This window comes from Glandiceps talaboti, chromosome 1 (assembly GCF_964340395.1).
Source record: "Glandiceps talaboti chromosome 1, keGlaTala1.1, whole genome shotgun sequence".
NCBI lineage: Eukaryota > Metazoa > Hemichordata > Enteropneusta > Spengelidae > Glandiceps > Glandiceps talaboti.
In genome coordinates this window covers 16,253,855-16,278,425 of record NC_135549.1, presented here as the reverse complement: position 1 = coordinate 16,278,425, position 24,571 = coordinate 16,253,855, and the positions used below count along the sequence as shown (strand labels likewise).

Here is a 24,571-nt window from a genome sequence, read left to right as displayed (position 1 = left end):
CTGGGTGTCCAGCAGAATTGTATCATCAAATACTTTTAAAGATTGATGTGGGTTTTGACATGCGTTTAATTTTGTACTTGTTGCATTTCATGTTAGCTTTGATGAACACATGGACTTATCAGTTGTTGTTTCTGTTACAGGATCTCAACTGTTATCTCCTTGATAATGGTGGTTTTATAGTGGGAACAAACCAAGACATGTACAAGCATCATGTGAGTATCTATCTAACTAAAATAATGTGATGGTGAAGTGATGATGTTGTAGCCACTAGTGTGCATTTCTGAGTTTGTAGTTTTAAGTGTGGCTATATGTGTGCATGCAACAGTCAGATGTATTGTATCAAACATTTCAATGAAAATATTGTAGGAATATACAAAGAAGACAGTTATGATGAAATTCAAAAAGCGAAAGTCTGTGATGTCTCAATTTTGAGTGTACTTCCTACACTGTCAACACATGGTAAGGAAGGGAATATTCACTAGAATATGAAATAATAGGTGTTTTTGTGAAATGAAGATCTGTGAAAATCTCGTAAATTATGATCACCAATGATCCACATGGAACCATAATAAGGTATTGTTAGGAAATTGAGATTTATAAATCTACATTGATGCTGTTGCTAACCAGTTAAGTCACTCCTATCTCTTTCTTTCTTTTCAGGTTGGGGCCTTCTTTGGTTTGATTGAAGGAAACATCATGAACGACATGTTAAACAAAACCGTATTTGAAAAGTAAGTACCAAAAGTGTATTTCAAGAGTAAACTGAAAAGTAAACTATTTGTAAAGTAAGTAAGAAAATGTGGAAAGGAGCAGATTAAAGTGTATTTGAAATATACGTAACAGTGTAGCAGATATTGCAAAAACTCATTGCATGCCAGTTTGGTTTTGAATTTGCTCAATTTAATTAAACACCCAGTTGATGGCTAATTCAAAATCCAGTGTGTCTGTTTTATTCCAAACCCATATAAATATCATTATATTTCAAAAAAACACCCCGAAACGAATTAAACCTACCGGTATATTATATCGACCATTTTACACATTATTGAAGATTTAGAATGATATAATAATAACAAAGTGGGGAAAAAAAGGTATGAGTTATACTTTAAAATTATCATGGTGTATTCAAAGGGAACCTGTGTAGGATGCCAATAAAACTCGCTGGCAGGTAGATACAAACCATATATAACATTTACACCATGACATATAAAGCACTTAGTAGATAAGTTAATTAATCCGATTTCTCCCAACTTGTACTTAGTTATGTACAAAACAAATACCCCTAAGGAGAAAGAGGATTAACCTATGGACCACTTCAGCAGTTCAAACATACAACCACATGAATCAGACAATCACACTCACACACTTTCCACACTATAACAGCCAAAACAAATACAAACAAATTCTCATTTTATCCATGCACTGTAAATAACTGGAACAATCTCACGAATAACACTGTCCACACTCTATCTATAGGAATATTCAAAGAAGAAGTGTTCAAACAAATCAATAGTGTTCACCCATAGTAGTGCTGCCCACACGTGCATTCATTGAAAACATAAATTTGAACACTGGGCATAAATTGATTATGACATGGGACTTCAACAAATGATGACATTTTGCTCAATTTCTTTCAGAGTTGAATCCTTTGACTACCAGGCATCCTGTCCAAAGCTTGAAGAGAAACAAACAACGGCATCAGGCAGATCTATACATGTTGTAAGTTTATTAACAGTTATAACTATGAATTTAGTTAAATCCAAGTGTCAGATCATTTCAGTCACACAGAAGTAATTGAAGGGGGCTGTGTCTTCTATGAAGGCTTGCTATATATTGCATATTGAATAAATAAAATAACTAAACTTTCAGATTTTTCAGTTTTTTTTAAAATTCAAAAATGTTGATTGTATCATCTCATTCAAACACTTCACCTTTACAAGAATATGTTTTGATAAATATGTTACAATACTATTTTCATTTTGTAATTTTTCCCACTTTTTAGCCATCTTTGTCCTTCCCTGAAGCATTGACGTTAAATTGGTGGGCAACAAAGGCATCCTGGTGAGTTTCTCATATCATTTTTACTGAAATATATTTTTGATGTCCTTAAATTCATTGGAATTCATATCACAAAGATGATGTATGTAATATGTCGTATTGATTATATATATATACTTTATATTAATCCAAATTCAAATATTTTAGTATATATCAAGTGACGAGTCTTTGATCTTACTCAGAGCAGTGGTAAATAGTCCATAGATAAACAATTGAGATGTGTTATACATGTTATTCTAGAATGTAAACTCAGCTGTGTATATACCAGATAGTTTACACATATTTGCTTCTACTATTCTCTGTTTGTAACTGGTTTTTGCACATCGTCTGTTGCTATTATAATGTTACGTTTTTTGTGGTCTATGGTCACAGTGGTCAGTTGTCAAGGGCAACATGGTATTAGTAACTGTATAGCATTATCCGGTGCTGTTATAATTTTTATATTTACATGTTCAGACTCCTTGTAAGCGTTAGTGTAAACTCTAATTTTTATCATGTTTTATTTACAGGGCATATGTTCAATACAGTCTGTACAACCTGTTATATTCTTCATGGTCATCAACTACAGGTATGATAAAACTTTGAAAAAACTATGAAAAACATAGATGTCAGAAGCTCTTTTGATATGTAATAATATGACACAATGTCATCACGTGTCAGTGCAAGTGAGGCCTACATGGGGTATGTGCATGAGTGTTTGTAGTGTTCTCTGTGGCTGTAATTTCATGAGCATAGCAAGTGAAAGTGAAGTAGAAAACACCACAAGCTATGTGCAAATAACCACAAGTATCCACAATGGCACTCCTGTGGCACGGGGTTCTGTTATTATTAGGTATGTTTATCTGAAACAACAAATTTCCGTAAAGAAATGATACTGTGTGATCGCTTGATTTCATGTACAAGAAATGAATACACACTCATTTACATATTATTTGCAGACACAGATGCGGTAATGTTTTCAGTATTGCACGTGACAAAATAATCTAGATATAGTAATTAAGGTAGCATGTGCCTCATGGACAGACATGATTTGAATTTCTTCAAACTTTACCATATGGAAACATGTTCCTTCTCCTTTCAAAATGATAAAAGAAATTTGGGGGTTCACCGTCTTGTTTTAAAGGAAATTAACAATCTTTTATCTTCCCATACAATTTAATTTTGTGGCCATTTTGAATTCTAAAATGGGGTAATCTTGAAGACATTTTGAGCTTTTTTGAAGAAAAAGTTGTATGATGACCCCTGAATTGTTTTATTTGAGTTTAAATGAAATCATGGTGAGGTTTATGGGAACAAAGTAACAGCAAAACTTTGGGTCTAGTATTTCTGAGTAAATTACCTAATCTGTTTGGAATGGTTTGCTAAACTTTTCCATTTCATAAGTTATGTTTATTCTTGACACGTTTTCGGTTGTATATTTTCATTTCATGTACGTATGCAAATCATTATATGTTTTGTCTTGCTTCATTTGTTTGTACATATTTTTTGGGCTGATGGCATCTAAATGCGAAATAAATTTCATTACATTTCCATTTCTGTTTGGTATGCCTTGACAGGGCACCATCACCAGTGAAAGCGGAGCAACACTTACCATGTTAACTTCTATTGCTCATATGAAATTAATCCATTCACAGACTCAAACACTCCATAAAGGTCTTGTGAGAATCCTGGACATACAACATACAGGCTAAATTGTTCAGTTTAAGATTTCATAATATGATTTATTTGCCCTTACTCTTATCATTAGTTGATGCCCAAGAAGCCGCAGAAGAAAATGTTAGTTGCATAAAACTTGAAAAACAGTTTTACTTTGGACAATTGGAATACCACTACGATACACTAGTCTGTACCAATAATTGCACAAGGTAAGTAAAGTCTTTTGACTACCTAACAGATTCCATCATCATCATCATCATCATCATCATCATCATCATCATCATCATCATCATCATCACCATCACCACCACCATCATCATCAGTCGAAAACTATACACTCAAATGTTCAGTGAAGTGAACATGTGTTGTCAACTCATTCTGACATAACATCAACTGCAATCAAATTGTAGCATTATGTAGTGAAAGTACATTCTAGATAGAAAAGTTGCCAAATTTCTATTTTAAAAAAATTGTTTACAAACTACGCCATGCACCACCTGATTTGTACATATTGCCTCATAACACTCTACAGAGTGGTGTAGTGGATATGTTGACTTCTGTTGTATCTGTCCCCATGACAAGTCCTGACACATACATGTACTGTATTTGCTGTTTTATCTACAGAGAATGGAGTACAAGTAAAGTTCCTGGTACCAATCTTATGTTAGTTGTAGCTGAACCAGATTGTGACTGTCCTGATATGCCTGTACTACAAGCACCAGAGAGAGATATCCTTTACTGTCATGTGATAGTGAAATTGACTATACACTGATTGATTTCAACAGTACAAAAAGTTAGATTTAATGGAGGTGAATTGTTAGCCAGGTGGAGAGGTGGTGATGGGGGGGGGGGGGGGGGGGGGGGGACTGAACCAAGACTGGGCACAATGAACCTGAAGGCTAATATTAAAATAATTCCAAATATATGACTATGTATGGAAACTGGGTCTGACGAAAATTGCAAAATAATAAGAACAAATTAAAATGATTAAATGATGCCTTCAGTAAACTTTAGTTCAGAGACAGTGGCAGATGAACTATTGGCAAGCAGACTTAATAGTCTATTTACTGCGACATGTAGATATATGCTATTAACAGACACGGATGTATTTGCACTCATAGTAGTGTGCCATTTTCTGATCTCCTCAAATTGCAGCACTTAAATTGCAACCACATTCAGTGTTGAGATACAACCATGATTACAGGTTGGTTATATTCGCAACCCAAGACACTTACTTGTATAATCTACCACATACAAAAGCTATTTTAAAGTGGCCATATGGATGAAAATTTGGTATTTATTTTGGATTTTTAATTTACAAAACAATATTATCACGGCTTCCTTCTTGAAATTCAACATGAAACAACATATACCAAGTCCTTGTTTGTAACTCAATATATGGCAAAAGACTGATAAGTGTGTAAAATGTTCGTTATTATACGTACAATAACAAACTTTTTTACTCATTTTTTTTTAGCTATTTGCAAAGTATTGAGTTACAAACACAGACTTGTTCTATGTTGTTTCACATTGAATTTTGTAAGTATGAAGCCATGATAAAATTGTTTTATAAAGTAAAAATCCGAAGTAAATATCCAATTCTCATCCATATGGCCACTTTAATATGTGTCTTTAGTTTGCTGATAGAATTTGTACATAGTATTTGTAATATAGGTGTGGATATATATAAGCGTTATGTATTTTGCAGTGTGAGTATAATACTTCCTTGACGGTATCTCTACTAGATGGTCCGAATCCGTGTGACCTGTCACGTAAGCCAAGGTATAGAAAACGATCTGAGCACTGCTATTCATTTCATGAAGATGTAAGTAGATTTGTTTTGAAGTACAAACACTCATACCTGATGATGAGAAAGTTTATCATCACATGTCAATTATATACATCCCATAATATTGACGTCACATGACTTATCACTTCATTGGGATGCTTTAATTGGTACAAAAATTGTCATATATGAAATATCATTAGATCAGCTTGTCATTTTGATTACATAAGAATAGGGACGTGTGATTTAGAATAGGACATCCGTCGGTAGAAAAAGTTTTTCGCTAACTCCTCCAACAAACGGTGGAATCAATCAATGAAATGTTCCCTGTTGTTCCTCCAACCAATTCTTCCCAGAACGCACGCTATAGGAATACGTATTTTCGATTTTTAGTAGTAGAAATCGACTGATTCTTACCATCAGGATTGTCGATCTTACTTGCCGCATGTTGAATATGCAATGGACGGTGGGAAAATCAGGACTTTGTGTTCGTCACAATATAGACTTTGCTTGTAACTAAACGACTTGTACCAGGTACTATGTAGAATTTTCCCGCAACTTTTATATTTGTACTTGTCACTATATCGATCGTGCTCTAGACCAATATTTGTTACCTACCCCTGGAGGAATGAGAGAGTATTCCACGTCATCCATTGTAGGCATACTGTTAGAGTATTATGGCGATCTTTCATGAAAACGTGCAGTAAGGTCAATATTGGGTCATACAGACTATGGAAGTGCACTAATATAAACAGCTCCATGATTGCCTATTTAGTAGAGATTGAAATATCTCTGAAACAAATTAGGTTTTATGTTATTCATTCCTGGAGCCATCTCCTGGTCTTTTTGCATTCCACATTTTCATGCTATATGTTGTTCACTTTCAATTGACAAATTTCTTCCTTATTTTGACCAACTTTAGGAAAATTACGAGATCTGTGGCGGAGGATCCAGGATATCGATATCAGTAACAACACTACTAATTAACATTTATATTGGTATGAAAATCGTGACAGCTGTCTGATTGTAAATACCAAATTTACGCCCCTTTACTTCCCACCCATCAACTGTACAGTACTGTTCACTACAAAACATATATATCTTGTATTCCATATACTGGACTTCCCACCCATCACTGTACAGAATATTGTCTACGAGTATCTCAGCCAACAGTCTTGTTACTTTGTACAAGAGGTCAAACTTTCTTACCTGCATGTGATGACAATCGAAGGTCAAGTTATGTCTCATCAAGTGATGCATTTTTATACTCTCAACTGTCGACGACCTTTCACCTGCATTGTTTATAGACTGATGTAGTTGAGGGCGCCCCTCATGGTATTTTCAAATATATTTGCATACTTGGTACTGAATGGTGATAGCAGGTTTTGTTGGCCACTCCAAGTATACTTGGGCAGAGTGTGCTTGTCTCTCTTTTTGTTAGAGGCATTACAATCAAGTTTTCATTGACAATCCTGTAATTGAAGGAACTCTGAAAAAGAGCATGTGTAGATGAAGAATGGAACATTTGTGGATGTTTTCACCATGCACCAGTCACATACGGAATTCTCTAAGCAAATGGAAAGGTAAATTGTCACACCTTTTTATTGGTACTGGAAAATCATCCTTAAACAGATGAAGACCAAGGAAGTTTGGATAACTCATATATACCTTCATACAATCATCCAGGAAAACAAACAGCAAAACCTATTCAAATAGGTGCCAGATGACAAGATAGTACTCTTACGTTCATAAGATATACATTGTCGTCTGCAACTTGTCTGAAGACATTTCAGTCAAAGTATACCACAGAATTGCTGGATGATATTGGTCAAAGTATAAAGGAGAGGAAATGGAAGATATTTGATGCAATACAGAGAGGATGACCGTCATAGATACCTCACTTGATAATGAGACTATTTAAAAGGGGTAGAGTTATAGTGGTTAGAAAAATGACAACTTTAGTCAATTTATTAAGAATTATGCAGAATATTGACTTTCAAATTTCTTTTTTTACATGCACAAGAAACAAATACAGATTCCAGATCCATTTTTACATGTAATATTACTGGCATAGGGAGTCTTAAATTTCAAAACACTAACATAGGGAGTGTGACATTTCGAAAACAAGCACCAAAGAAGGGTGTAGATGCCTCCTGTTTTGTTAACAGTATTTACATAAGAAAAGTGTTAGTATTCACCTTTTGTAATTATTAATGAAGATAAGTTGCACACTTTTTGGTCACAGATATAATGTTAGGGTTGATGTTAGAATCACCATGAATCAGTTATTAAGGACAGATAAAGTTATTTAGTATTAAAGAGAGTGTAGGTGTTTACTGAGGTTTTTTTAGTGAGTATCATGCATAGTATTAAAAGCAGCTGAATTGTACTGTGCTTAACATGTCATGAAGGTGTCAGGCCAGGCTATACAACCTTATTTGTTTGATAAGAAAGCATGCAGACACACTTTACAAAAAATAACATGTTGCTAAGATTCTCCTTACAGAGTTACTGATGTTAAGTACAAGTTCATTTAAGCCTGGCCTGATGTCTGATTTTTGAAGAATTATAAAAATCAGTCTTAATTTCCATGCATCAATAATAGCCACTGCCACCTTGTATATTAAACCTAGTGTAGAGTTTACTACATAATACTCTACAATTCCATTTACAAGATTGATGCAAATGGAAACAAATAAATACATAGAAAAAAAGAGTAAAAAGCTTTTTTAGGCGATTTTCAAAATTGTACATAATCATGGTAGTTTGCACAGCAAGAAGTACACTTTCATTAGATTATGTAAACTTCATCGTAGAATTATAGTATTTGGGCATGTACATGTCTTTTTTTTTTACTAATCATGGACAAAGGTGACCCAGATGCCTATAACGCAAAAAGTGCAACACAGCAATAAAAACACGTCAGGAGTAATTCTTAGGTGAACTTTTGTTGCCCGTCGGTCACTTTTTTTGAGAAAAAAAAAAGGACTTTGTATTTTTGTAAATATAATGCCAAATGTTATGTCCTATTGTTGTTTATTATCTTTTGTAAACTATTTATCAAAGTTGATTTTTAAAATGACAGATTTCAACGATATCTCCGTCATTGCCTTTGTGTGTGTATAGTTTTGTACATGTTTTTATTTTGGAGTGTTTATTCCTTCATCAGGGTCAGAAGTTACAAATTATGTAGAAGTAGTAGGATGTAGAATCCAATAGGAATAATTCATCAAAATATTACCAGACAGACTTTCTGCTGGGGTTTTTGATCCAAGGTTTGTAACTTAAAAAAAAGTATAATGGCTAATTATTTAGTAATGTAGAAGAAAAAAAACAGCAATGTATGAAAGTGTTTGCTATGAATGTGAAGTGTTTTTTTTGTCTATAAATGCAGGAGCAAGTGAACTGTTATGTATTTTTGTACATATAATGAATATTGTCACATAAGGTTCTTACTTCTGAATAGTTTGGTTTTTTCACAATACTTCAATTGTAATATACAAAACAACACAGTGTTTCGTAATCATGTGCAGATCAAATTGCAGACTTTTGATTTTTAAAAAAAATAAATATATCACCTCACTTGCCATGTGCCAAATATGTAGCGAAGGCAATCTCAATAGCTTAGGAAATAACATTGAAACAGAGATGTATGTACATTACTTTGTAAAGAACATTACATGGCCTTTAGTTTAAGTGACAGGATTCAACTGTTTTCATAAAAAAAAAAAAAATTGGAATTCATGCCTACAACTATGAGCTTGATAATTTGGTATTACTAAACAGCACATAATGCATGGAAGTAAAATTTGTTTGTACTATCCATGTTATCATTCTATGAAGTATGGTATATAGGTTGGTAATTAGAGGCACTACACCACATGAATAAGAGAATGACAGGAATTGCTCATTGGCACATCTCACAAATCAAACAAAACATATGGAATATGCCCTATGGTTGTTCTACATCACAGCAATGTGCATGTACGTCAGGACAACGCGCGTGTATATCATGACAATGCGTATCTATGTCATTGGTTCTGCTGTGTTCAAAATATGAGTCAAAACGTTCAACTTTACCATTACTTTCCCCAATTTTTCTTTGATACTACTGGCACTGGTATAATTATGTTATTCTCCAATATTTTCCTTAATTCAGCCAGAAAAGACTTGTGACCCAAGGGTTGTCAAAGGCTCCATAGGTCACTCATATTTTCCTTGGCAGAAGGAAGAAAAATATTGGGGAATAAGATACAAATATGCAGCATAAAATTACCAACAAAAAGTGTATAAACTCAGCTTGTGTCCATCAAAACAGAATAGCACAACACTTCTGTTGTTTTGGAGTGGTTAAATATTTAATGGTAATCATAAGAAGGGGTTAAAGTCCCCCCCCCCCCCTCGGCCATCCAAAAGTATACCATTTAAAGTATTACATTATATTTTGTGTTTCCTGTACATATATATTTGTGAATATTATTGTAGGTGTACATTTGTAAAGTGTTTTTTTTTTTGATTGCATATATTAGTTATCTTGCCTCACATTTTAATTCGGATATTTATGCCTCATGGCTTTTTTCAAGGATATCTCACAGTAGTACCCAATTTTTCAAAATTCCAATCTTTAAAGCTAACATTTTGCCATCGATAGAAATAAAGTTCATTCCAATGAGAGTAAACAGAAAACTCCCTACCCTAAGATTGCTTTCCGAATGGAAACCTTATAAGATGGAAATATGTGACAGAAGACATTAATGCTTATAAATTTTAGTCCAAAGTTTGGTATGTTTGATCTATAACACATCTTTTCCTGAATTCAACACCATAAACACTTGGACATGTACAGTCGAAGAGAGTTAGTATGGAACAGTAATTAGAAACAAATGCAATTATTTACCATTTCTAGTTACAAGCCTATGGTATGAGAGATTGAACAGAAGCACCATAAACACCACTACACGAAAAGTCCAATTTACCCACCTTTACCCAACCTGTGACCCACCTTACCACCATCTTTGTCCAGGGGTAGTACGAGATGCAGTACTGCTTTTGACTGTCTACTACCCCAGAGGAAATATCACCGATGGGGGGTAAGTTAAGTCAAAGGTGGAACTTCGTCTCATACTTGCCACATTTACACATCCTCTGCTCAAGATTTACCCCGGTGGAAAGACATGGTCAAAATATGACTTTTCTTATAGTAGCACATATGAGCTGTTCATGTAATATGATGTTGTAAACTAAAAACTAAAATATACAAGTACATATAAATCATAAATTTGGTAATATCTTGATTTATTTAATCCACAATTTTTAACCAGTCAAAGTAAAAAAAAATTAACAAATAAATGTGTTTCAGTCCTTTGTTTATGTGTTGATTCTAAGTGATCATATGATAGGAATGGAAACCCTGAACGGTCATGAAAGGGGAGTCCACTAGTTTGTCGGCAAGAAAGTCACATCTCTTGAACCTTTATATGCACTAAACCATTTCACACAAGGCAAGTGTATTCAGCCGCTAACAATACAAAAAATCACTTGGGAAAAAATTTCTTCAGACATTACTTCCACTCGAAATGTTTGATTTATGCACAATAAATCATGACAGTTATATTAGGTGCCGCAACAATATTTCTAAGCACCAACTTGAAATAACATATTTTAAGTGATTTATCACAGACTGTGGATTTATGTACCAAAATGGCAAATGACGAACAAACACAAGTGCTAGTATGTTAGCACTTATACTAAATTAGTGGTATGTGTGTAATATGACCCAAACCATGACATTTTGGTTGTTGACAAAAAAAACTAACTACTTGAGTGTTATTTTGTGATTTCTAGGAGAGTTGTTGAGGTAATCAATGTAGGTATTTCTTAGCTAGTAAGTTATCCTTAGACTCATGCATTGAGTGTAATTTAATGAGCACAAGGAGTATTTATTGAACTTGCCCATTTCTACCGATTTGTCAATAAAGGAAAGAATATTTTCGAATCCCTGGCATTTGTCTGACTTTTTTTTTTCATTTAGCATTTGAATTAGTCTCCACGGAAAGGTTGATGGTTGACCTGACAAGTTTTATTTCCACACACACACTTGCCAGGTCGACCACCCAGCTTACTATGGAGGCTAACCTTGTGTGTTCAGGGGCCAGATAAAAGCATATAGAACGACGAATATTTATTTAAGTGGCCATATGGATGAGAATTGGGTATTTATTTTGGATTTTCAATTCATAAAACAACTCTACTATATTTTTGTACTTACAAAGCAATGTTAAACAACAAACATGTACTAAATCCTTACTTTTAACTCTTATCAATTACAAAACATTAAAAACTATGTATTCCTTCCCCTGAACCCTTAAAAATAGCGATGCGGTCATCTGCTACTACTAATCCAGTCTTGCAACACCAGTTCACTTACTGCTTTCTGAATAATCCAAATACGATTGGGATAAAAGGTGTGAAAAAGTAACTGACAACGCCAGATTGATAGCACCACTTTACTTTAGTGAACACATTTAATGAACATTCCATGGCCCCCAACAGGAAGATTGTTTGTTATACAGGGGTTGAATTAAGAAGACGTAATTCATTTTGCTGGTGAGGTGTTGCTGAAGAAGTGTCGACATCTTTGGTTTGTCTTGGGCTCCCATTCTTTGTCTTGGGTACTTTCTTTTGTAAGTAACGATGAACCAATACCCGGACCAGCTGTTGAAAACACACATCTATACATTGAGAATATTGTATATTGATTTCACATTATAAGCTACCATACGTTATTCTTACACTTGTCACATGTATTTCTGCCGGCTCGTTTTTTGCAATTTCGAGATACTTAAATGAGGTGATGCTTGGTAAACAAAAAAAAAACTATCTTGCTGCTGTTTTTTTGCTTAATACGATTTGCTTAATTCAATTTGTTATTTCGTTTTTTGAAGTAATAACATTTGTAACCATTTTGATGACGACATTTGGAAATTCATGAAATGCCGTAAAAGGCAAGGGGGGGGGGGGCAGGTGTATTCTGATACAAAATGTAACCTAAAAGTAATGAGGACAAAAGAAATGACGAGGTACAACAGCTGTATGTGGACTTTTTCAGGGCGATCGAACATGGAGCGATGAACACTTGTACAATACCATGGAAACTCACCTGGCCAAGGCTAGCAAAACTTAGGTAATGTAGTATTGTTGGTGGAAGGAAACTTGAGTAATAATAGCTATGGATATTTTATCCTTATTAACCAGCTGCATATGTTTTCTTATTATGGAAAAGCAAGAACAGACCCACAACTCACCCTTCCACCTGCACTAGTTCGAGTGACTAGGTACATGTAATTGCCGTTATAGTTTTTGTAGAAAGTTTAGATGGTTGACCTGGCAAGCATTCTCTCCACGAACCAAGTCTTGCAAACTCTGTATTTATTCATGGTCACCGCCAGGGATGCTCTCAGGGGGACCATCCAGGCCGCTAGAGATCGAGGCTGTTGCCTTTCTGAATTATATTATGATGTAATCACTTACCTCGTCATAAGTTAAGTCCCAAGCATCCTCTTGGTAAGGCAAGGACACCTTTTTTTGTTAGAGAATACAAGAAATGAACATAAACTTAAGTTTTGACAAAGAATAATTGATACATTTTTTTGGATAAAAATACATTCAATAACTCAGAAGTTGTTACGAACTGGAACCCATTTTTTCAAACTCTATACTCAACGGGAGTGTTTTCCCTCGGAGAAAAATGGCTTAATAGTTACACGAGTGTCTTAGAATTATACCTTTAATGGCCATCCCAACACTTGAAAGTTTCTATTAAGTGTCAAACAGACTGAATTGAATAGCTTGTGTCATTTTAATATGGGGACATAACTGGTGCACACTAACATGAACGCTATGTACAACATACTTAACAATTTAATATTGATATCGTGATGGTACCGCTGTTCTCAGAGTCTGGTTTTACCGACAATATCAACCTAGTGAACGTCTTAGTGATCTTTCTGCCTTGTGTTAATAGTCCAGAGAAAGTTTCAATATAATTATAGGTTTGAATGTATCGCAATCGATTTATTTTCCTCTATAGAATTTCACGTTTTTACTTTAATCTAAAAATAAATTATAATCTCCTTACCGGTACATCTTGAAGAACTATTCCGACTTCATTTGTTTTCATTTTGTTACATGCACGTCTCCATCCACACATACACTGGACTAGGTTGTAAAGATACATTGGAGATGGAATGAGATTGAACGGGGAAGGCAGTGTTGGGGTACTAAAACAGTGTACCCACATTACGGTACGTACAAATTTCCATTCTTCATCAACACTTTCCTGAAATGTTAGAATCATTTGAAAAAAAAAATATTGACAGTTGTTGAGATTTTTTTTAAACTATCAACTTTACGTACATACATTTTGTATGTTTAGAAACTGTACGTAGTAAAATTAACTATACAGAGGTTATAACGCATAAACGATTCAAAGTGGTATTTTAGCATTAAATTGAGCTTTCGATCTGACTTGGTCGACGATCATAACATTCCATAGTTAGAGCTGACCACCTTTGAACTACTTGTGCCTTATAACCTGTGCAATTCATTTGGTCTACCAAGCTGAAGAACATTTTTGATCTTGTATCGCAGATAATATTTCTTGAAAGATGTTCAGTGATAGTGATAACTTTTTTTCTGAGTCAAAACAAGGTAGAATTGATTCACCAGTATAAAGAGATGTACTATTTAGTTCGTATGAGTTACAAGAATCTTACTCGCACCACATTTAGAAAGAATTCCTGTGAAGGGCCGATTGATAATTTCCTCAGATCCACTACTTTCAGAGTTGTTCAGTATTACCATAAGAGTAAAGAAGCGGCAACAAACTAAAACCGTTTAGCCCTCGGGTCTGTAATGTAACCCCCTTCTCTATCTACGTGTTTGACTTACCTGGAATCGAGCGTACCTATCAGACATCATGGCGATACATATATTTAGTAGTACCAATAACACGCCGATACCAAAGGTAGTATACAGCACCATCCCCATTGCTGTGTAGATTTGAGAAGCATCAAACGTTGGTCTGTGTGTCCAGTCATCACCGGACATGTTCAATGTGGCAATGTGTTGTTGTGCACGACTTTCGTTGTACAGTGGTACCATAACTGTAGCAAGCAGGTCAGCCGAAGCATCTCTCCCAAATATGGTGAAGAGCAATGAGTTGATGGAAAATAACAAACTGTAAATTAGGAAAAAGCAATTCTATGTTACCGAACGATCACGCAGTTGAAACGCATCATAACCGGGCCTTAGGAAACTTGTACTTAGGGACCGGTCAGTTTCTTCGACCTGGGCGGGGGGGGGGGGGGATTGTAGGGGGTCGCCCTGTTTTTGAAATTGGCAGTGGGGGGGGGGGCATGCTGCTTTGAAAATTGTGGATGGGGGGGGGGGGATCATTGTGTTTTGGATTGTGATGGAAGAAAAAATCCTTTTCTACAATGGCATAGCCTTGTCTGAAATGTGGTACATGTAAAAATTTGTTCTTGTCCCCGTTTCTTACATGAATTCTTTAATATTTCTTATTAGTTCAAACATAACTATACATATACAGATATATGTATTACCTATAGCTACCACACTAGTTACAGAACATGTCATGTAAATGCTTGTCTGTTTCACAATCAGTGCTTCACTTATATTGCACTTTGGGGCAAAAGTGAACTAAGTCTTGAAAGTTTTGTAATGGTAATCTTCATAGAGAGTGTATAAGAAGTTAATCTAAATTGTTCTACTCGTCAGTATGAACTGTCAGAAGGGATTAATACACTTTCTATTTTGGACACTACATGTTATTGACGCTACGAATCACCACACCTCATCAGTTTCTATTATACACTAGGTATGACCACCCTCAGGTACTCTAACATACCGATGACTTTACTATACATGCAATATTAATGCCCCTATACCAATGTTACGGGCCCATGTTTATGTGACATGGGAAACTCATTTAAAACTAACATTTACGTTAGCTATTCGAAGCTTGGAAATATTACCTCAAAGGCTACAAATAACCTAAACATTGAAGCAAAATAATGCAGATCTGCAAGGGGGAAACCCCAATGACTCCCTCACCCCCAGAGGTCACTCATGCATTCAACCAACAATCAGATGCACCAACAACCTTTTTACTGTCATAATGGTATTACAATGTAAACTGTTCTTAAATATTTTCACCCAATTCTAATTTGAGATGATATTGTCTTTCAAAGATGTGAAATGTTTGCCAAGATAGTTTAAAATTGCCATAAACTCCCCTACCATGTACCAATGATACTACCATTAGATGTGCTGGCCTTTACTACATGTATATGATGATGCTATTTAACTTATTAAGAATATATTTCAACCATATGTACGTTATAAAGAACAGTTTCTGATACTTGATGGTGCTGCCTTGTAAAGCATGGATTAAGTTATTGCTTGAAAGGGTCTGAATAGCCTAAATATTGGCTTTAAGAGTAAAAATCCTCCAGGGCGTCTAGAGGGAGACCCCCTCGGACTTCCCATATGAGGTGGACATATCCCAGTCTCAAGCTCTTCCCCTCTTACTGTCAAGTTACTATCAAAGTATATTTCAAAAGTGTTTCAACCCTATGTAGTTGCTTTTTACATGTTGGTGGTGTCTTGTAAAGCTTGGAAATTATTTTCTGAATAGTCACAAAATTGTCTTTTCAGAGTTAAAACCTCCTGGGCTTCTAGGGGGAGACACCCTAGGACCCCCCATAAGAGATGTACATATTCCCATCTCAAGCTTTCCCCATACCTGTCACTGTCAAGATGTTTTGGAATACATTTACCCTGTGTAGTCAATAATTATAATTATGATAGTGCTCACTCGCGGCCGGGATCTTATAAAGTAGATTCAAGACACTCAAGCAGTCCACACTGAGTCACGACCAAAAAAAATAATATTTGTCATGTGAATATTATATAATGGGGGGGGGGGGGGGGGGTCATCATGTTTTAGAATTACGTACGAACCATATTTTATAGGTCAGTTTTTCAGACGGGAGTGCACGGCCCAAGTTCAAAACATCTATGTATACCCAATGTATAATGCGAAAACAGACCAATTGTTAGGGATTTTCAGTCGCAGTCATCGGGCCAATTACCTTTATTCTGATGATGTGAAAGTATTGCTAATATAAGCAGACGTTTCCCGTCGACCCCATGATAAGGAAATTTTCAGGGATTATTTTCATGAAACTTTGGGCGGCACATACCCATATACCTTTCAAAGGCTAGGGGAATACCCACCCCACCCCCCGTCTTGCGTTTTCATAAAAGATTGCTTACCTAGAGTATGCATTTTGAGTGGTGTTGTGAGGATCAGCGTACAAATAATACAGACCAGCCGAAAATGCAAACGTTATGATCGAGAAAATGCATAGAAACCGTATGACGTCTTTCCTCATAGCAAGAAAGCATAGCAACATAGGACCAAGATATTTGCTTGGTAAAAGATTCTCCATCAGCCGTAAAGTAGCCAACATGATGGCGAAAGCTGGTAACTTATTAATGAAGATGGAAGGGATTGGCGCCACATTCAAATCAGGATAGATATGATAAAAGCAAGCTGTGAAGATGATAATTTCGACAAGAATGTCGAAGATGTTCCATGGTTTACCAAAGAATTTAAGCGGACCCATATGCACCATGTCCAAAAAGGAATACCAAAGCATCCCGCACACCCAAATTGTTACCGCGACAATCAAATAGTATGAGGATGTTACGGTGTTCACTTCCTCCGTTTCTTCTCTCGCTTTCATAATTGCTGCCAACGTAGATAACACAAGAAATGCCACGTAAGAGAACGCCATCATGAGAAATTTACTTCTTGGTGCACTGATAATCTTTGCTATGGAACAGCATGGGAAGAAAATGAAAATGAAAGATAGGATGGGTTGTAGTAAGCCGTACAGTAGCAGATCATAGATACCATAGATAAGAAACCATCCCCAGTTGTTAGTTTGTGTAAAGATTGGCTGACCATACACCCAGGCCTGTTTAAGGACCTGCTGACAATGCAAACTTCCGACAAACTGTAGGGTAGAGAAAATAACAATTATAAGTTTATTGAATGCTATGAACCAAATTGGGGCTCAATTTCCTCAGAATTTAATAGATAAACGTGAAACGGAATAACGAAATAATGTATGTTATTAGAAAACCTCTAGATTAACAACTTGGTGTTTGTAATTTATATTACAATGCATTTCAACATACCGTTCAGCTTCTCGGTTTGATACTAGTACAACCACACAGACATCAATAAGAAACTGAACATGCTATACTTTAATAGCAAGATATCAAATTTTGTTGAAATGAAATAAACATTTAAATGAACACTGGAACAAAAAATACAGACATGCGGGCGCCAATGTTTTGAAGTCTGCATAATTATGATGTCTGCACGGTGGCACGTCAGTTCATTTCATTGAGACAAAATGTTGCAAGAAACTGTATTCAAAATTAAAGTCATAATCATTCAGTCTTGCTGTAGCATGTGTAGTTTCGTATTGATTTTATCAAACGGACAAGCTGAACGGTACTTTGAAATCCGCTGTATGTACCAAGTTGATGAATATTTGTGGCGATCAGTAACACGGACTTGGATTATTTTCAGTGAAGTCAATTGTGTTGCAACACTATTGGCACTATTTTCTTGAATAATTCATCTGATACTGTGAGGTACAAATGTAACGCGTCATATCCTGTTCACTTACCAGTTTCTGTTGTTTTTCCAATGCTTCTTCCAATAGTGGTAACTTACATGACTTCCACCATTCCAGTCCGTTACAAACATAATTTCCTCCCAACAAGACAATAACTTCTCTGCTGCTGTGACATTGCTCGAGGAGGTCTTTGGAGAAAATCTGTACATTTCGATCCATCTCGGAATACTCCGTCTTAATGTTTTGAAAGAAAAGACAACAAACTAGTCCAAATTGTTTGATTTGATTTTTCTATGTCAAAATGCCACGTTATCGTTATTATCACACAGCTTGTATCTTTCATTCAAATTTTTTAAAAAAAGTGCGTGAACTCGTTTTCCATCATCATCATCATCATCATCATCATCATCATCATCATCATCATCATCATCATCATCATCACCATCATCACCATCATCATCATCACCACCACCACCACCACCATCATCATCATCACCACCACCACCACCACCACCACCACCACCACCACCACCACCATTATCATGTACATGTACTCTACTTCTATACTGCTTTGTCGTGTATACATTACTGTTTATGTTAGTACTTTTTATCAACAATGTTTCATCCTTCAAATACTGTATCAATCCTTCCTTTATAGAGGTACTTACATGTGTAAGGTCATGTAAAAAACTACATGATGTCAATGACTTTAGTTTCCATGACAGTTCGAAAGCAGTTTTAAACGGATCCTTCGATGTCAGACAAATGTATGCTGGGCTTGTGAGGGCACCATATTGTCTGAGACTTGTCAACGTGTCAGACACATCTTCTTTGGCTGCTTAGTTTAGAAAACAAATTACAAGCCAAATATTCACTATAAATCCAGCAAAAATATACATGAGTAGTGTTTGCTAATATATGAGCTAAATATTTCACTGGTAGTACCAGAACATTATGTTACATATAGATGTTTCTCTCAAAGCCCAAGGCTAGACATGGTGTAGAATACTACAGGGATCACTGCTGTTGTTAGCAGTGAAACAACAATTTCATTGAGGCTTAAACCACTGACCAAACAAAACATTACATCAACAAATTAAATGTTAATGGATTTCTTCCTTCGACGTGTAAAACAGTGGTTACATGTACACTTATATGTACGTCAATCAAATGACGTCACATATGAAATATTATCTGATAATTTTTCCCGAATTAAATAGTGAAACTTCGATAAAAAATGTATCTTTCAAGCCGTGTCTTCAATTTAGTTCAATATTATCTGCTGCTGTGCGGGGTAACTGATACTAACACTCCAATCACGTATTTTTGAGGTCATGGCCTCATTCCAAAATAAAGATGGCTATCAGTCGTCGAAATATTGGAAATATCTGCTATTTTTATTCCTCCGTTCATTTGACGAATTTAACGTTTGCTGCTTCCTCCTTTCAATTAATAGTAGAGTTTTATCTGACAGGAAATTTGAAAGTAATTTGATTTGCCTTCACCCTTCACCCTTCGACTGTAAGCACAACACTCATGCCTGCCATACCACATAAATTATGTGCTGTAATTTTAGCCTTTACCCACCAGTATAAATATCAATTTTATATTGACCTAATAATACACCAGGAATATTTTCTCCAGTTTTACTGTAAAAACATAAATCCATTGGTTATTTTGTATATTGACTGAATATGGCTTAAAGTTTTTTCCTCCACCGGATTTAAGTAAGCTTTCAGTCATTTATTCTCATATTAAAGACCTACGCCATTAAAGACCGAATTTAGAAATGACCATAGCTCAATTATGATAAACATGAACTCGTAAATTTAATTTTAAAAACAAGAATAATCGATTAAAAGACAGTTACACTGGCAGACCAACTATATTCATAATATTCTACACGTCAATCTAAAATTGTGAAATACATACCCAACTAAGCTGTGTACCCAATAGTACGTGTATATAACGTTCTCAGCTCAATTAATCGCCTATAATAATATTTAACGTGATTGATTTTGCCGTGGGATCAGTTTACATCGTATCTCAAAATTTGTCCTAGTTGGTTTTCACTCGAATTTATTTGATTGCTTTTCATTGCTAAGACAGCAAAGACGTGGTCTATGTGGTATTATATTACAATATGCGGTGTTGATCTCTAATTTTAGATAGACACTCTACGTCTTACCGTGTTACAACGCAAAGCTATACATTGTCAAATCAATTCGAATGAAAACTAGCTAACCTAAGGACAAATTTTGACTTACCATGGTCAGATGGTAAGGCTCACACCACTTGTTTGGTCAGAGGTTAAGGTTATACAATTCGACCAATATTAGAGATGGTAAGGGTTTTCGAGTAAACCAGCGAGGGCAGATTTTGACTTACGGTGTAGAGATTGTAAGGTTATAGGATTCGAGCTAGGGCAGATTTTGACTTACCGTGGAGAGAGAGAGAGAGAGAGAGAGAGAGAGAGAGAGAGAGAGAGAGAGAGAGAGAGAGAGAGAGAGAGAGAGAGAGAGAGAGAGAGAGAGAGAGAGAGAGAGAGAGAGAGAGAGAGAGAGAGAGAGAGAGAGAGAGAGAGAGAGAGAGAGAGAGGGAGAGAGAGAGGGAGAGAGAGAGAGTAAAGGTAAAGAATCCGACTGAAAACAAGCTAGGGTAGATTTTGACTTCCCGTGTAAATATGGTAAGGTGATAACATTCTACTAAAAAAAGCAGCTAGTGCAGATTTCAAAAAGTGACTTACCATGCAGAGATGGCAATTTAATTTTACTGGCCCCATACTGTAGCAAAAGCTTCACTAAATGGAAATTGTTTTGTTCAGCAGCTAATTGAAGGACTGATATTCTCTGTCTGCCACGTGTTGTTATCGTGTTAATATCTCTGACTGTTGTCTAAGACAGAACAAAAGAAAGAAAATTAACAATTTATTGATGATTATAATGAGTTTTAAATTATTACATGTATCACAATTGATTCACTTAGACGGCTAACACCTTTGTAACGTTGTCATAGTTACAGCCTTTGTCCATCATATAAGAAACGTCCTGTTTGCAAGATGATTAATCCCGGCATATATCATGTTTGTCCCGTAATGTGTCAATATCTTGCCATATCATTATGATTTAGACATTTTGGTGAGTTTTGTTTCCTTATACTAACAAAGGAAGGTAATATATCTAATTTTGTACATACATACATACATACATACATACATACATACATACATACATACATACATGCATACCGGAAAAGGTGGCTTAACACATCGTGATTTCAAACCCAGTTTGTAGCTTAAACTAATTAAGATCATAACATTAAGAAAATCGATATATCACAGAATTTTGAAAGTGAAAGTAGGTGTTGCCATTAGAAACACTATTGAAACTCTAGAAATGAAATCTTCGATCACTACGTATATACTGTAATTATCAACTTTTAATGATTATTTATAGTATATCTATAGTATATACTAAAACCACCTTTGCCAAAAATAAAATGAATATGTTACAAACGCGAGTTGGTTTATTGAACATAACTTTTGTACCATTGTGTACATTTGTAATATAATTAAAGTTAACTTCACGAGATGGTGAGAAACTTATGGACAGGAGTTTATATCAAATGTCGAATAGTGAATAAATTACATTGTAACAGAATGACTTTACTGGTAACATTATCATGCAACGGTCCCGTTACAATATCGTATATCAATGGCATTATGGTATCTTCGATACATGTATATGTATGTGTGTTTTGTGACATTTACTTTAAAATTATGTTGCCTTCTGTACTTTTCATCAACAATCCAATCTCATTATAGACTGAGATTGTCATCCAAAAATTCAAATATATGATACCCAAGCAAGATATATATATATATATAGTTATGTAGGATGCTATTTATTTATCTAGCTATACAAAGTTGTATTATTGACGATATATACATATATATGTTACACCCAATCTGTGAAATTGCCCAATTCATGAAATGGGTAGGTAACGTCACCCAGTTCATGAAGTGGGTATTGTAAGGACACACACAAAAAAGAATAAGAATCAAACAACTTTATTATCATGTATTTGCAAACTCATCACTTCACAATTCTTATTTTATTATAATTCAGTGTAGCTTGTGTTTTTAATAAAGTTCGATAATCAACACGCCAGTTCAAAACTCTTGCCCCCAAATATAATTTGGCCCCTTTTAATCGTAATCTATACTTTAATTTGCATAAGGTTGACCATTCCGTGAACTGGGCAAAGTTACATGCACATTTTATGAATTGGACAGTTTCACGGATTGGGTGTAACATATACACTAATATATAAGTGTATATACAGAATAAACAGTAAAGTGCTTCTGGCTAAGCCGTTTCGCTCAGGCTTTGCTGAGCTACCGCAGTAGGCCCAATCCATCATACTAATTATCGCTTATGTCCAGTCACGTGACTCGAAATGGTAATCAGAACAGTTGCTATTGTTTGCGGTTTATTCCATTTTCTCCGTATGTGTTGACTTTTTTTTATCCAAAAGCTTTCACGTGTTAGTCTGTATATATATCTAGTTTTAGATCTCCAATGTTAAATGTAAGTGTCTTAATGTGATATCTGTTTTCTGAGAAAGTCTGCAGTCCGGGACAGTCAGGGTTCTAACTTCGAACAACACATCCACAAACGCTTTGTTTACTCCGTTCGGTCCCATTGAATGTTTGGGGGTTGGAACATGCGGGATGACTGATGGAAAATATACTTGCTATTTATGTCATTTATACAAAGGCTGCTAAGTTGAATTAAACAAAATATAATCTCTCTTCCACGAATAATACATTTTTTTCTCTTTACTGGGTTTGAAGCACCGCATTATCAAAAAGAAAAATGACATTTGAGAAAATGTTGGATTGATTTTGTTACCACAAATCATAGTTGATCGCGTTGTTTATTGGTTCGATAAGGTGTAGTTTTAGTTCGTTGCAGTATATATATTTCATAGGAGAAGATCTAGACATTAAGTACGTTTTCGGAGAAACTTTTCTGCCGTAATTCTTTTTCATAAGGTTGACACGATTTCATAAATGTAATCTTTTACCGAAATGAATTCTACCCCAGGCTGATAATATGTTTATTCATGTATTACCTGTAGCAAGGTTGATACCTTTTCAATGTCACCATCCTGGACAGCTTGTACAAAGTCTGCATTCATCCCATCTTTGTCACTGATGTCGTCATGTTGCATATATCGGACAAGTTTCCTAGACAACGGCAAGAGATCCGAAAATTCGTATGTATCATCTACATCATTCGTCTTGCCATCCAACACATCATCGTTTTGCTTACTAGAGTTTGTTCGATGATACCTGTTTGATGGTACAGGCTGTGTCACGTTGTTTGCCGTCATTGTCTCCATTAGATAGACTTCAATGCAACGTTATCTGTTTGCCAAGAACTGAATAACGTTAAAACATTAAAAAGCATTTGCCGTCTGATAAAATTCAAAACTCTATTGACAGTAACATGAATCTGCATGCATGACACACACAACAACGCTCAATTTATCCTAAGTCAGACAATGAAATAAATATTTACTGGTAGTAACGTATCTAACCGAAGTGTGTCCAGGAAAAAAACCCAGTTGACAGATGGACACGTGTGAAATACAATAATAAACTGGGTTGTGTGTCACCTGATATGCACTCTTGTCAACTGGGTTAATACTTTGGACGGATTTTGTGATACTGCCCATGTCATGTTAGTGTTCCCTGGCTCTGATTGATACAAACACGGAGAAACCAAGAAGAACTGCACATTTTACATTTTGTCTCAATGAAATAAACGTACTGCAGCTAGACACAGACAAGCAGCTGCCAATGTTTTCATGTCTGTACTTGATGCCTGCATGGTGGCATGTTAGGTCATTTCATTCAGACAACATATAGGGGGTATTCATTCAATGTTGCTATCTTACAGTGTAGCATGTACCTGGATGATATCCTGACAAATGTGATGCTATCAGTATGAGAAGAAAAAAAGAAATCCCGTCGTTTATCCATGACAAAATCATGGCTACCAGTTGGAACGTGTTGACTACGTGAAATATCTAGGTTTTAAGATTTATTGACTTACGCAAGCCCGTACAAACATGTTAACCATATTACACCTAAAACAAACAATACACTTGTTTTCATTGCGTATTAACATGAACATCACCACCACCACCACCACCACCACCACCACCACCACCACCACCACCACCACCACCAACAACAACAACAACAACAACAACAACAACAACCGTAAAAAGGATCAGGCATATGACGCACTTGTTCGACATCTAT

The 24,571-nt window shown here is 35.5% G+C and overlaps 3 protein-coding genes across 3 annotated transcripts in view; 1 reads left to right on the top strand and 2 right to left on the bottom strand.

Annotated features, from left to right (window-relative positions):
• The window catches only part of LOC144441426 (voltage-dependent calcium channel subunit alpha-2/delta-1-like), a 158,146-nt gene extending 146,668 nt beyond the window's left edge, over nt 1–11,478 (top strand). The window contains exons 32-40 of the mRNA XM_078131033.1: nt 141–212; nt 661–731; nt 1,638–1,719; nt 2,003–2,061; nt 2,568–2,626; nt 3,806–3,923; nt 4,339–4,442; nt 5,457–5,539; nt 6,423–11,478. Of these exons, the coding sequence (XP_077987159.1) occupies nt 141–212; nt 661–731; nt 1,638–1,719; nt 2,003–2,061; nt 2,568–2,626; nt 3,806–3,923; nt 4,339–4,442; nt 5,457–5,539; nt 6,423–6,524 (750 nt within the window). The 3' untranslated portion in view covers nt 6,525–11,478. The remainder of the gene's footprint in view (nt 1–140; nt 213–660; nt 732–1,637; nt 1,720–2,002; nt 2,062–2,567; nt 2,627–3,805; nt 3,924–4,338; nt 4,443–5,456; nt 5,540–6,422) is intronic.
• LOC144441523 (short transient receptor potential channel 4-like) lies at nt 10,821–17,156 on the bottom strand. The gene is made up of 5 exons (XM_078131105.1): nt 16,859–17,156; nt 14,450–14,738; nt 13,638–13,838; nt 13,031–13,078; nt 10,821–12,214 (listed from the first exon to the last, which is right to left on the bottom strand). Exons 1-5 carry the CDS (start codon nt 17,053–17,055, stop codon nt 12,065–12,067), a joined length of 885 nt encoding a protein of 294 aa, XP_077987231.1. The 5' UTR covers nt 17,056–17,156; the 3' UTR covers nt 10,821–12,064.
• Nucleotides 17,109–23,819, bottom strand: LOC144433649 (transient-receptor-potential-like protein). The gene is made up of 6 exons (XM_078121997.1): nt 23,374–23,819; nt 20,984–21,131; nt 18,906–19,072; nt 18,289–18,471; nt 17,254–17,604; nt 17,109–17,138 (listed from the first exon to the last, which is right to left on the bottom strand). The coding sequence occupies exons 1-6, from the start codon at nt 23,641–23,643 to the stop codon at nt 17,109–17,111; spliced, it is 1,149 nt and encodes a 382-aa protein (XP_077978123.1). The 5' UTR covers nt 23,644–23,819.
• Nucleotides 23,820–24,571: the final 752 nt, after the last annotated feature.